Source organism: Crocodylus siamensis, chromosome 1 (assembly GCF_052110815.1).
Source record: "Crocodylus siamensis isolate JL-2025a chromosome 1, ASM5211081v1, whole genome shotgun sequence".
NCBI classification, from domain to species: Eukaryota; Metazoa; Chordata; order Crocodylia; family Crocodylidae; genus Crocodylus; species Crocodylus siamensis.
In genome coordinates this window covers 295,634,103-295,647,569 of record NC_143395.1, presented here as the reverse complement: position 1 = coordinate 295,647,569, position 13,467 = coordinate 295,634,103, and the positions used below count along the sequence as shown (strand labels likewise).

The window sequence follows — 13,467 nt, the reverse complement described above, 5'->3', positions numbered from 1 at the left end:
GTAAGAGACATGTATTACAGGATTATGAAATATGTGTTGGCAAATGCACTCTTAGCAAAAATATTCTTGACTGTTATCAGGATGCGTGTAATCAGTAGCCCATTTCTGTTGTTCTTATTCAGGATAATGACCGTTAACTTGAAGAATAAGGACTGCATGACTGATGTCCTTATTCATGCTCTGTCTTGAACTGAAGTACTTCTCTTGCTCCCATGTGTACCAAAACCTATATATATAGGTTTATATATCAGATAATATATTTGTCTTGATACATGCTCCTATCATTCCTTTTTTTATTTAGTCATGTATGTTCATACAGTACAGTGAAATAGTAACAAAACTCCCATTTGTTTCAGTTAGGCCATTATTTCATCCTTCCCGAGACAAGTCTATTAAAACTATTTAATAATACATGAAGGTGTACAAATGTTTAATTGCACATTTTGAAAAAAAGAATTCAAGTAACATGCAGCTATTCATATGTATTTGTTTCTTTAGAAAAAATGTTTTTTCTCTTGTCTTTCCACTGCCTTTTCTCTTTCCTACTTATTGCCCAATAATATCTAGAATTGTTTGTTCATGTGATACAATTTTCTTGTTAAATAACTCAAACAGTGACCTTGTTAGTCATCTACAGCAAGGGACAAATAAGAGGAAAAGGCTTGTAAGCAAGATATACATAGATGCATTTTGAATGCAATTACAGGTGAATTACAGATGAGCAGAGAAAAATCCTCCATTTTTTTTAGTTTGTAATAAGGCATGATTTTGAAGTATGGTAACAATTATTGTAGCTGCCTATTTTAACTAGGTAGGAAACCTTTGAGAATGGTAATTGTTTTTCCCCCGTTCCATTGCAAATCCAGCTGATTAAAGTATGCAAGCCACACACTTGAGAATGCAGCTGTGACAACTGGCAAGGATCATGCATGGACTTATTTTTCCCCCATTGGGTGTTTAGATTTCCTGGGATCTATTTGTTTCTCTCATTCTCCAAATATCTCATTCAACCTTTGGAGGATGCCATCATAATAAAGCAGAGTGCTCCCATCTCTTGGTCATGGCTTGTTTAATAAGCAGTTGATGTCAATTTAGCTATGCTTGCACCCATCGCTTAGTGCAGCTGTGTGTAGTTAAAGGCCTCAAGAGGGGCCTCTAGATTTGGATTTTGTGTATAGGATGCTGGCATGTTACAGCTTGCTCAGAAATAGTCCCTCTTCCAGCTTGAGCTTTCTGTTCATCAGAAAAAATATGTTATACTGATAGTCATCTATTTTCCTATAGAGTGAAAAGAGATTTGCAACGGAAGAAAGTAGAGAGTTGCTAAAGCAAATGGTATTTTTAGTCAATCTCATTTCTGTCCAGATTCTAATAATGAGAGGCAAGTGGCTTTTTACAATTCTTGGAGAAGAAACCTGGTCACTTGATTATATTTGTGAAGCTCCAATGTCATGTTATTATTGCACTGTTATTCATAGCAACCCCATTAAGCTACAAATATGGAAAATAATAGTACTTTAAAAGCAAGATATAGGTTAAAAGCACTGTGCCTAGACATGGGTGGGAGCAGGAAGCAGTGTTGAGGCCCCACTACACAGTCTCATCTTATCACAGTTCTGAAGTCAATTGGTTCCTCTGCTTCTGTGATAATGTTGCAATAGTACAGGTTATAGGGCTTTTTTGGTTATGGTTTTATCTATTCTTCTGATATCTCTCAGAAATGGAAAGTCACATTTTGTCTCACTAAAATAGTCCATATTCTCCTCTAACTTCTCCAATGCCAGAATCTGCTTGCTTCTTTTTATCAACACAAGGTTCATCGGCATCTGGAACTCTGCTGTCTCCACGTACCTCAGCTCACAGCTCATCAAAGGATCTTTGTTGCTTTCACACAGTTACTGTGGATTCAAAGAGTGCCTCAGAACCTGTTGATGACAACATCAGCCTTATCTCAACTGCTGAGAGGCTGGAAGAGTTGGCAGGGCAGTTTCAGCAGCACTACATAGATCAAATAAAACATCATCAGGTGTGCCTGACAGAGGAGACTGTGAGGAATGGAACAGGTTATGGGTAAGAGAGAAATGTGGTACCTGGAAAAGATTATCATATAAACAGAAAATAAATTGGTTTTACAGAATTATCTTAGTTTTATGGTTTTACAGAATTATTTTGGATGGATGGAAGGGAAACATTTATGTGGGCTTGGCTTGAAGGTTAAGTGAAACATACCAAGACTAGAAAGTGAATAGTGTACAGAATCTGATAATAGTGGTTTCTACATGACCTGGATGCACCTCGGATTAGTTTCTGAAACTGTGCAGAATTGCTGAGCAATATAGTAGATGATGTTCAGCATCAATATAATTTGAAAGCCAACTGTTGCTCCTTGCCTTCAGAATTTATTTTGAAGACATGGAGAAGGTCTGCATTTTATCCCTGGATTTATGATATGTTATAATGTTCAGTGGTATCAAACTGTTAAGAGAGCTCTGAAGTTACACTTGACCCAAATAACTGATGTTTTCTGAACATTTGAAATAGAAATAATGGATGACATTTTCAAATTTGAGTAGCACCCAAATCCCTATTTAGATGTCTAAATAAAAATGTGGCTGGTTTTAGAAGTATGTAAGCACCCACAAGCCCCATGGAGTCCATAAGAATTGTAACATACTGAAAATCAAGAATTTGACCTCCTATTTCTGAAAAAATCCAAATCTGTCCATCTATACTTACTTGGTATCTAATGGTAGGAGGTCATCTAGTTTCTTCATGTTATTACAATCACAGAATCATAGAAAAGGAAGGGTGGAAGGAACCTCAGGAGGTCATTTAGTCCAAACTCCTGTTCAACACAGGATTATCGCTTTCTAAACCATTTTATGCAAATATCCTATTCTTCAAACCACACAAACAACCCTTTTATACAACTACAAGGCACAATGCCCAGGAACACCAAGAACACCCTAACTTGCAGGCAGAATAGGGAGAAGAGGGCACTGCTAATCAAATGTAGTACCTGAATTGCATTTAGCTGTAACTAGCAATTTAAAAAATGCAATCAATAATAAAGAGATTTACTATTGCAATATCATTTAGAAAAATATACTTAGAGTTAAATGTCCAGTAGCTTATTTATGGTAGTTGTAAGGGGATTGAGAACTGTGGGTACATTTATATGTCCCTCCATGGCATAGTTGTTACTGCACTGTCATTTAGTACGTGCTTTAGGAAGTATTAAATGATGACACAGTAGCAGCCTTTACTGCACCATTCTGGTGGCGCGTTGTTATTTTTAGCAGCTGTGTTGTTGTAGCGACGCACTATAGTATGGTAGCTTGTCAGTATGGTGATGTAGCCTCATCATAGTTTGTGCCTACCAATGCTATGCTGCTGCAGTGACAAGCTACATTGCCATCACTGTGGCAATGTAGCGTCACATGTAGATGCGCCATGTGAGTCATAGCTTTGAAAAAGAAAATCATTGTGGCTATGACTTAACGTCTAGGGACCAATAGACAAGTTCAATGCATTGGTCTAATCTGAATCATTCTGAATTGAGTGTACCTCTGACCAGGCCTATCTTAGGTCATGCGTACCCCTTTTAGACCAGTCTACATGCACCAAATTTCTGTACACTTATGAGCTTAGACTGATGTATGTTTACTTAGATCGGTCTAAGTGCAATGTCTGTACATGACCTAGAAGATTGATTTTTAAAGTACTGTAAACCTGGATACATTGTTTAGTTGACATGGACAGTTTTACATTAGACCCTGAAAAAAATAAGGAATATTTCCCACACAAAATGTAAGCTTACCTTGCAAGATCTATTGCCTTAGTAAATTATTAAATATTGAAAGACCTAGGGACATTTCTGCAGAGATCAGCAATGAAGTTGGTGTCAATTTAAAGAACTAAGATAAATAATGTCTTGCTGCTATCCACTCTATTGCCTTCACTCCAAAATTTGGAAATGGAATGAATAAGATACTGTTTTCAAAACCTTAAGGAAACAGTTTGGAAGAGTATCCTTTTCAGAGAATATAGAAGAACTGGCATATAGGAATGATACTCAGCATAACTCTGGATTAAATGAAGACTAGAAGGAGCTAGTAAAACAAGACTTTAAGTTTGAATGAAGGGCAAACAATGGGGAAGGAATAAAGCTTGCATAAAAGGGCTTTTCAAGATAAAGCATCACAGGCTCAGAAGAAATCCAGTCACAAAGTTCCCTGTGGAACCAAAATGGGCCATATTGAAGAGTGCCAGTTACTCTGTTCTCTTCCCAGGCTCATCAGCATAGATACAGCTTGCTTTTCCATCACACACATTCTGACAGTATATTTTTGACCAAGTAGACCTGCGCAATTCATGAGGCGCATCCACACATGCAAGCAGTTCAAAAAGAAGTGGTGCAAATTTGAGCCAGGGCTTTTTCCCTCAACGCATGTGCTTGGACATGCACTTTGGTGTGGGGCAAATTGTGCTACCTGGGGCAAAATAGCCCTGCCTGGCCCCTCCTGGATCTGCAGGCAGGGGGAACTAGAGCCCAGGGCCAGCACCTGTGCTCTTCCCAGCAGTATAAAAAGCTGCCCTGTCCTGGCCCCATCCATATAAAAAACTGCCCTGGGAAGTAGGTCAGGGCTACTCACTCTCAGGAGCTTCTGAGGCCCAGCCAGCTGGTACCTGGGGACACTGCCCCTTGTGCCTGCTCGGTTGCTGGAGCAGCCCTGAGAGTTCCCTGCACCCTTTGCCCACAGCAGCAGTCTGGCAGTGGAGACTGCTGCCTGACTGTGACCTGCTGTGCACCTGCCAGACCTGGATGGGGACTGCACAGCCAGTAGAGGCATCTGTCCCCTCTGGGCCAGATGCCAGTGGGCTGTGGTTGCAGGGTTGGCCTCTGTGCGGCACTATGCCATGTTTGCTTGGCCATCTGGGCAGCTATCGCCCAGAAGAAGTTCCGGGTGTGGTGGCCTGCTTTGAACTGTCAAAGCATGTCCTTCAGCTGGGTCTAAGATGCCAGGTCTGAGCAGGCAGGGTCCTGCCACTGGCCTCCCTAGCAGGAATTCTGGTGTTCCATATTGGAAAACGGAAAAATCCCTGATAAAAAAAAATCCCAGTCACTCTGTAAAATACCCAAAATCCATGTTCCTCCATAATTAAAACAAAAGACCACTATAAAGAGAGAGAGTGAGACAGAGAGACAGTGATAATTTGGGCAATGTTTTACTGATATATCTACAGTGTTAAAGCAATCTCTATCATAATAATAAGTTGAACTCTAAAAACATGTTTAACGAATTCATGAATACATGAATATATATTTTGCTGCTCCCCCAATAGGGGCTACGGCCCCCCTTCAGGGGCCATGGCCCCCACACCGGGGCTATGGTTCCCCACAGGGGTTGCAGCCCCCCAACAAGGTTTGCAGCCCCCCAAGAGGGGCTACAGCACCCCAACAGGAGTTACAGCCCACACACAGGGGCTATGCCCCCGCCTCGGATTACAGCCCCCCCACAGGTGTAACAGCCCCCCCAGCAAGGGCCAAATGGCCCCCACAGGGTCCACCACTCCCCCCTGCAGGGCCCACATGCCCCACCCCAGCCCCCTGATTGCTGCCCCACCCAGCCCCACCCCCTTGCTCCTCTAGATCCCCCAATGGCTGCCCTGCCTGGCCCCACCCCCCGACTTGCACCCCCAGGCCCCCATGGCAATCCCCCCCAACCCCAGGCACTATTACTTTAAAACAAAAAGAAAAAGAAGCCTCTACTCACCCTAGAAGCATGGGCTGTGGGGGCTCCGGGGCCTCCTGGCAGAGTCCCCTCAGGCAGCATGGGGCAGAAAGGCCCAGGCTGGGTGGCTTGGGAGGCATGTGGGGGGGCCTGGGGAGCAGGCAGGGGATGGGATCAGGCAAGGCAGGGCTGGGGGAGTGGGTGGGGCCAGTGGGGGTCCCCCCCATAGTTCTCTCTACCCTTCTCCAGCCCCCCTGACTCCTTACTTACCAGCACTGGAGCCCTGTTGCTGACACACTGCCTGCACTACACTGTCATTTGCCTGTGCTAAGGGTGCCATGAGCTAGATGAACCATGCCTGTTCCAGCTGCTCTGGGATCTGCTCCACATGCAATATGAGGATCAGACTGGCTGGAGCAGCTTCTGGATAACATATGCTGGGAGTGGGAGAGGAGGTATGTGAGTCTGATCCACCATGTGGGGCTTGTTGAATTTGACACCCTTGGTCTCTGCTTTCTATCACTTGCTATGGACCTGGTGTCACTTTTTTGAAGTCAATAAAATTTATACTAGTGAAGTAAAATCAGAAACTGGTTCTAGACTTGGGCCACATATAGGTGTTATGTTTCTACTGGGAGAATCACAGATAGAAAGAAGCATACAGGCATTCATTATGTTTCTCCCCCAGGAAAGGTGCCTCATTTGTGAGGAAGCTCTTCCTTTTTGAGTGAGGAAGTTCTGTGATACGACTCCCACAGGAAAGAACATCTGCATGCTTCCCAGCTGCTTGACTCCTCCCTGTGCCTTCTCCAGACTGGGGTCACCAGCTACTGCTCGCTTCCTCCTGGTCACAGTTAAGCAGTGGGTCACCCCAGTCTGGAGAAGGTGTGGGGGGCATTGCCCCACTGGTCCCACCCTGGCACAGACCAGGAAGGTAGGGGAGGAACAGCCACCCACTGCTCCCTGCCCACTCCATAGACCAGGGAGCCCTGGTCTGGGGAATGAGCAGGGGCTTTACCCAACTGCTTCCTCCCCTCCCGTGGAAAACAATAGAAAATATTGGTAGGAATAAAGCCACTGCACACTGGTTTTTCCTCCAACATAAACATCTAAACATCAACTAAAAGGGAAAATTCCAAACTTTCTACTTTTACCACATCAGTGGTTCAAGGCAATATCCTGTTTCTTTGTTGCAGGTGCCCCATCTAGCTTCATTTGCTTCACCTGCACCAATAAGTAAAACAAGGAGTGCAATAAATGTTCAGCAACATTTTAATTGCTATATTTTGCTGTTTGTATAGTTATCTTATTCCTTCTATTATGCTTTCAAGAGGGAGTCAGAGTTCAGTCAGTAAAATATGTTGTTTAATGAAATGCTTTTCCCGCACCAATCAGAATTTTTTTGTTTAAGTTTCTGGATTTGGGAAGAGAGGGAAGAGATTTTGGGGCAGGGGATAAAAGTGTTAAAATTTTAGAAATTTTGATTTGTTTCTCAAAATCATGTACTGCATTGTTCTGGTTATAAATAAACGCTACATATAAATCACCTTTTCCTGTTCTGTTAATTCATAGTTTCATAGTTTCTAGGGTCGGAAGGGACCTGAGTAGATTTTCATAGACATCAGGGCTGGAAGGGACCTCGGAAGATCATCAAGTCCAGCCCCCTGCCCAAAGGGCAGGAAGTCAGCTGGGATCATAGGATCCCAGCAAGATAAGCATCCAAGCAAGATAAGATCATCTAGTCCGACCCCCTGCCATGGCAGGAAAGAGTACTGGGGTCAAACGACCCCAGCAAGGTGTTCATCTAACCTCCTCTTGAAAACCCCCAGGGTAGGAGCCTGCACCGCTTCTCTTGGAAGTTGGTTCCAGATCCTAGCTGCCCTGACCGTGAAGTAGCGCCTCCTGATATCTAGCCTAAATCTACCCTCTGCCAGCTTGTGACCGTTATTCCTGGTCACTCCTGGCAGTGCTCAGGGGAACAGTGACTCCCCCAATGCCTGCTGATCCCCCCTGACTAGTTTATGACAGGCCACTAGATCCCCCCTCAGCCTTCTCTTGTGGAGACTGAACAGGTTCAGGTCCCGTAGCCTCTCCTCATAGGGCCTGCCCTGCTGTCCCCTGATCATGCGACTGGCCCTTTTCTGGACCCTCTCCATGCTGTCGACATCCCTCTTGGAGTGCGGCGCCCGGAACTGGACGCAGTACTCCAACTGCGGCCTGACCAAGGCCACATAGAGGGGGAGGATCACCTCTTTGGACCTGCCTGAGATGCATCTGTGGATGCATGATGACAAGGTATGGTTGGCCTTCCTGACTGCCTCCCTACACTGCCGGCCCATGTTCATCTTGGAGTCAATGATGACTCCAAGATCCTTTTCCACCTCTGTGCTGACAAGAGGGGAGTTCCCCAACCTGTAGATATGGTGCTGGTTATTCTTCCCCAGGTGCATCACTTTGCACTTGTCTGCATTGAATCCCATCCTATTCTCATCCACCCACCCTTGTAACCTGTCTAGGTCCGATTGTAGCCTGTTGTTTCCTTCTAGTGTGCCCACATCCCCCCACATCTTAGTGTCATCAGCAAATTTGAACAGGGTGCTTTTTACCCTCTCGTCCAAGTCACTGACGAAGATGTTGAACAGTGCGGGCCCGAAGACAGAGCCCTGCGGAACCCCGCTGCCCACATCATTGCAGGTTGAGAAGGACCCATCCACTACCACCCTCTGGGTGTAGCCCTCCAGCCAGTTGGTGACCCATTTGACTGTGTGGGCTTTGACACCACGGTCCCCCAGTTTCTTAATGAGAACGGGGTGAGAGACAGTGTCGAAAGCCTTAAGTCCAGGAAGACTGTGTCCACTGCTACCCCTGCATCTAATGATTTGGTGATCTGATCGTAAAAGGCCACCAGGTTGGTCTGACAGGACCTACCACTGATGAACCCGTGTTGGTTGCCCCTAAACATGCAGTCCCCTGCAGGCCTCTTGTGGATGTGTGCCAGAATAATTTTCTCAAACAGCTTGCCTAGGATCGAGGTAAGACTAACTGGCCTATAGTTTCCCGGGTCCTCCGTCCTCCCCTTTTTGAAGATGGGAACCACGTTGGCCCTCTTCCAGTCCTCCGGCACCACACCAGAGCCCCAAGAGTGCTCGTAAAGCCGTGCCAGGGGTCCTGCAATGACCTCGGCCAATTCCTTTAGAACTCTAGGGTGGAGATCGTCCGGACCGGCTGACTTGAATATGTCCAGTCCCTCCAGAAGTTCCCTAACTAGTTCCTCACTAACCCTTGGCTCAGGTGTGCCTCCCCTGGGGCCCGAGAGGGGCCCAGCAGGGAGGTGACTGTTTTGGTCCCTACTTAGGAAGCCGGAGGCAAAGAAATCGTTAAACATTGATGGACCAAACTGAAATTGGGCAGTATGGATCAATTATAGCCTGAGATAGATTGATCTTTCATGTAAGTTGAGTGTGATTTTTATGGTTCTTTTTGAGGGACAAAAGGTCCACTTATAGTCACAACAGTACATCAGATGCAAACTGGGGAAATCTGAGTCCTGGCTGCGAGGGTTATTTCTGTTGTCCAGTGACTGTTTAATGTAAAATTCATGAATAGATCTGGGAGCAGGAGCCACAACTCAGATGAGCTACTGCCCTTAAGTTACAGATTCAGACCCTATCTTGCTCGTTCACCTTCTGCTCCCATGACTAGCTATGGCTTACATTCTTAGCATAGTGGCTGAACTTAAACAGGAACACCAAAGGGTGCTCGTAATTGATAGCATGTTATGTAAGGTAATGGGGAAATGTTGGTTTGAATCCCTTTGGGCTGAGTGGGCTGAACCCAGGTCACCTACCTCTTGGTAAATACTCTTTGTCTATTTTGCAAAAGAGGGGAACCAGTGCCTTCTCCACCATCAGCTCATATTCTTGAGCGAGAGCAACTGTGCCTTTATGTTTCACCTACTGTTGTAGGTAAAAGGGAATTACACCAGTCTGATAGGAGTACTGTTTAGAGGGTGCAGAGGGATCTATACTACTCCTGATGAAGATGTTGCAGAGGGTGCAGAGGGATCTATACTACTCCTGGAGAGGATCAAACACTGGCTTCCCATAAAGTGTCCTGCATTCCTACTTGTTCCTTTGCTGTCTGAAGTGCTAACAGTAACAGCAGTACTAAACATATGCCATTTCTTTGTACAAGGACTCCACTAACCATTCTATAAGAGTGTAATCATTTAGTATGTCACAGGATTAAGCCCTAAAATCTGATTTTCTGGTAAAAATGCCTCCTTTCACTGAACACTTGGCTGGAATAGTGAATTTTATGTCCATCTAAACTTATCTTGCATGGGACACTGAAATATCACCATTTTTACATGGGGAGATTGAACCCAGCAGTATGTGATGCTTTCATAGTGCAGTTAGAGCAGGATAAATAAGAACAAAAGAAGGTTGCTACAGTCAGCCTGTCTCAGAATTAGCAGTCTGATCTGGAACAATTTCCCTGCCATTGCCAAAGAGGGCTCATGAATTTTCACTATTTTTATATGAAGTATTTTGGCACAATGAATGTAAGAGATTAGGTTTGAATATTTTATTGTGGATCCTGTTTCTTTTACATTTCTTTTCCTTATGTTATCACCTTTCCCTATTTAAATTTATGACTTTTTTTCAATCTATAGAAAACTTTTGAACTACTGCCCTTCATTCATTTTCTCCTTTGGTTAGGTGATGGCCTTTTTCGCTTTAAGCACAAGCATTTGACTTGTTCTCTGACCTTTGCATTACAGAAAGATCTTTTTGTTCTGATTCACTCTGAAGATGTTTAATTCTTCAATTATACTTGCCTAAGCAGCACAGGTTTAAGATAAATAGTGGATTTCTATATTTATGTCCATTCTGATCTTATGAGCATTAGAAAATACAAAAGCATTCAGCAGCACTGGAAGTAAACTGAAGTTTAGTTATACTCTCTTGCTATAAGGGATCTAGATATTGTTCAGTATACTTTAAAGGTACTTTGATTTCTATAAAATATTTTCCCACCCAAAGAAAGACCAAAATTGGGTATATTTTTCCATAGTTTGCATTAACATTTGTAAAATAGTACTGCATTACAGTATTTACCTTTGTCAGTATTTGCAAGTGTCTTATTCCTAAGTACATTGATCTTGGGGAACATTTCTTATTGGAAAGATTTTAATGAAATTTCTCTGATAAAACTTCGTAGAGTTGTAGTGAAATAAAAATGCCTGATTCCAATCTTAAGTGCTTTGTTAATTTTGGCTTCACTGATGCTGTTCCGCATACTAGTCAATATATACAAGATCAGAATTTGATCCAATGCCATTACTGAGGAAAGGAGAGCATGTATATGATAGAGGGTGCAGTATGTGTGTATGTACATGTGCCATGTTCAAAGTATGAATGCTCTCTGCTGGGGGCACTTATATGTCAAATCTATCCCATGTACAAAACTGAATACAAATGTGTTTGGCAAATACTTCTTTTATCATGTATAGGTGAGTGTTAGCATGTAAAATAATTGTCCATGCAATCGCTTGCATGTGCAAAGTTTTGTATTAAACACCATTGACAAAGACTGAAGACCCTTGAATCTCTTGGAGTTCTGCTGGACATGGTACTAACTGGTGAGAAATATAAATCAGAGTATTAGCATACTGGAACCTTAGAACTGGAAGTGCAATCAGTTTGAATGGGAAATTTTAGTTCATAAAGCACTACTCATAAATCACTGTTAGCCCTTTAGACATAAGCCAGTTCTAAAAAATGATTTATTGTATAGGCATGGAAGGTAATAGATGAGCTTCCCTTTTCACAGTTATTAAAGCTCTATATTTTTGCTCTTTTCTGGGTATGCATCAGTTTGACCCTCAGATCACCATTCAAGTGATAACTTGTATTAACGATGTCCTTCGTGACCTCTGAAAGGTTTTCTGTCAGAGTTTTGTTAAACTTTTTTGTTTTGTTGTTTTTCTGTAAGTCTAGAAAATAGCTAAACTGTTTATTGTACTTTAGTAATGTTTTGACCATTTTAAACTGTATATTTTGCATTCTGTATTAGGATACACGCAAAAGGTTGGCCTTTAAAGTCAGACATCCTACCTCTAGCATTAGGGAATAAGCAATCAATGGATTCTTCAAAGGAAGGGGAACAATAAACATTTGACACTGGGGTCATTTGGTAAAATCATAAAAAGGCAAAGAAGTAGATTGTTTACCACTGCTCTGGTATTCGGTCTGTAAATTTGTGTCCTTTCCTCCCTGTGAAATTGGCATCTCCATGGAAGAAGGACCTGCAGAAAACTTTGACCCAGTCCTTGCAGATATGGAGAAGGTTTCTTCTTTCATAGTCTGCTCTGTCCCCTGTCCCCAGCAAATGGTAACACTGTTACTTTTATTCTCATGCTTTCATTGGCTAGCTAGATGCAACTGAACATCAGGTGATTGCAGTGAAAGTCACAGAACATAGAAAATGATTTAAAGCTTCCCTGAACAAAAAACCTAAACTAATTCACATGGACTTGAGTCACCTACAGTGAACTGACATTTGTAAGGGGAGGCATTAGTTCTGACAAGCCTAAGTATTGAGAAGATCAGTTCATTGTGCATTAGGTACTACCGCAGTGGTGAGTGCTATGGACATGGCTGTGAATAAATAAAAATGGAACATGACATTTGGGGTTAAATCCTCAGAGAGACATAGGCATGTATGTGCCACTGTGTTCCAAAGTCCAATAGCTGGATACCATTGAGATACTGTGTTGCTGCCTAACCCAAAGCTGGCTAAAGTCCCCAGTTTTCTAACTTTCTACTGGTATAATCCCTCTACAGGCCACCCTCTAAGTGTTGGAACGGTCAAGCATCTCATTTTTGTCATGCTAATCCCTGGTGTGGTTAACCAACCAGACATATGTTTTCAGACCAATAGATTGTGAATAGGTTTTTGGAACTGTTGGGGGGTGGTGTTGGGGGGGGGCGGGCGTGTTTTCTGAATTAAATTAATGGCTAAATACAGTGTATTGGCTGCTAAGAGCATCCATGCACCTGTGATGTTCCCGGTGTCTGACCAGTTCAGACAGCCAAATACTAAATTTATGCTTGCACATATAACCCATTGCTACATTTCTGCAGCACTGTTGTTGATTTGCTGCTACTTCCCATTTGTTTATGACATTTATCCTCTACCTAATCTAACTTTATTAATCCATCAGAGCAACAGGAAAAAGATTATATACCTTCCAGCAACAGCACAATAGGTGCACTTGAGGTCAAGTAAAAGGTGAAATGTTTTTAAGCAGAGATAGAATGAATAGGCCTGCTATCCTGCACAGTGGTGGGGTTTATCTGATGACTCTTCCAAATTGGTGGCAAAGTGCTTTATGCAGAGTGGAATCTTTTCAGCCAAGACAAACTTTCTTCCGCCTTGACACATTTGTGGCTGACCAAAAAATGTGTTTTTTCCCCCCCCATCACTCCCTAAAGAATAATTTTTTAAGCCAGAAGAAATTAATCATTTTAAAAATTGTGTCCTGTAAGTTTACATTATTTACCTGTGCTACTTTGATATAAAGATATTAAATTCATTCTGAGCCAAACAGAATTCCTACCTTCTTTTCCCCTCTATAAACTATGCCTTTCTCCAAAACGCCCTCCATTGTGTACCTGTACCTGTCTGTGAAGCTGTTTGTGTTCTATACACTCTGGCAAGCAGCAGC

The 13,467-nt window shown here is 43.0% G+C and overlaps 1 protein-coding gene across 1 annotated transcript in view; it reads left to right on the top strand.

Annotated features, from left to right (window-relative positions):
- The window catches only part of VWA3B (von Willebrand factor A domain containing 3B), a 134,405-nt gene extending 128,735 nt beyond the window's left edge, over window positions 1-5,670 (top strand). Inside the window, exon 29 of the mRNA XM_090064991.1 lies at window positions 1,815-5,670. Within this exon, the coding sequence (XP_089921117.1) occupies window positions 1,815-2,074 (260 nt within the window). The 3' untranslated portion in view covers window positions 2,075-5,670. The remainder of the gene's footprint in view (window positions 1-1,814) is intronic.
- The last annotated feature ends 7,797 nt before the right edge of the window (window positions 5,671-13,467 follow it).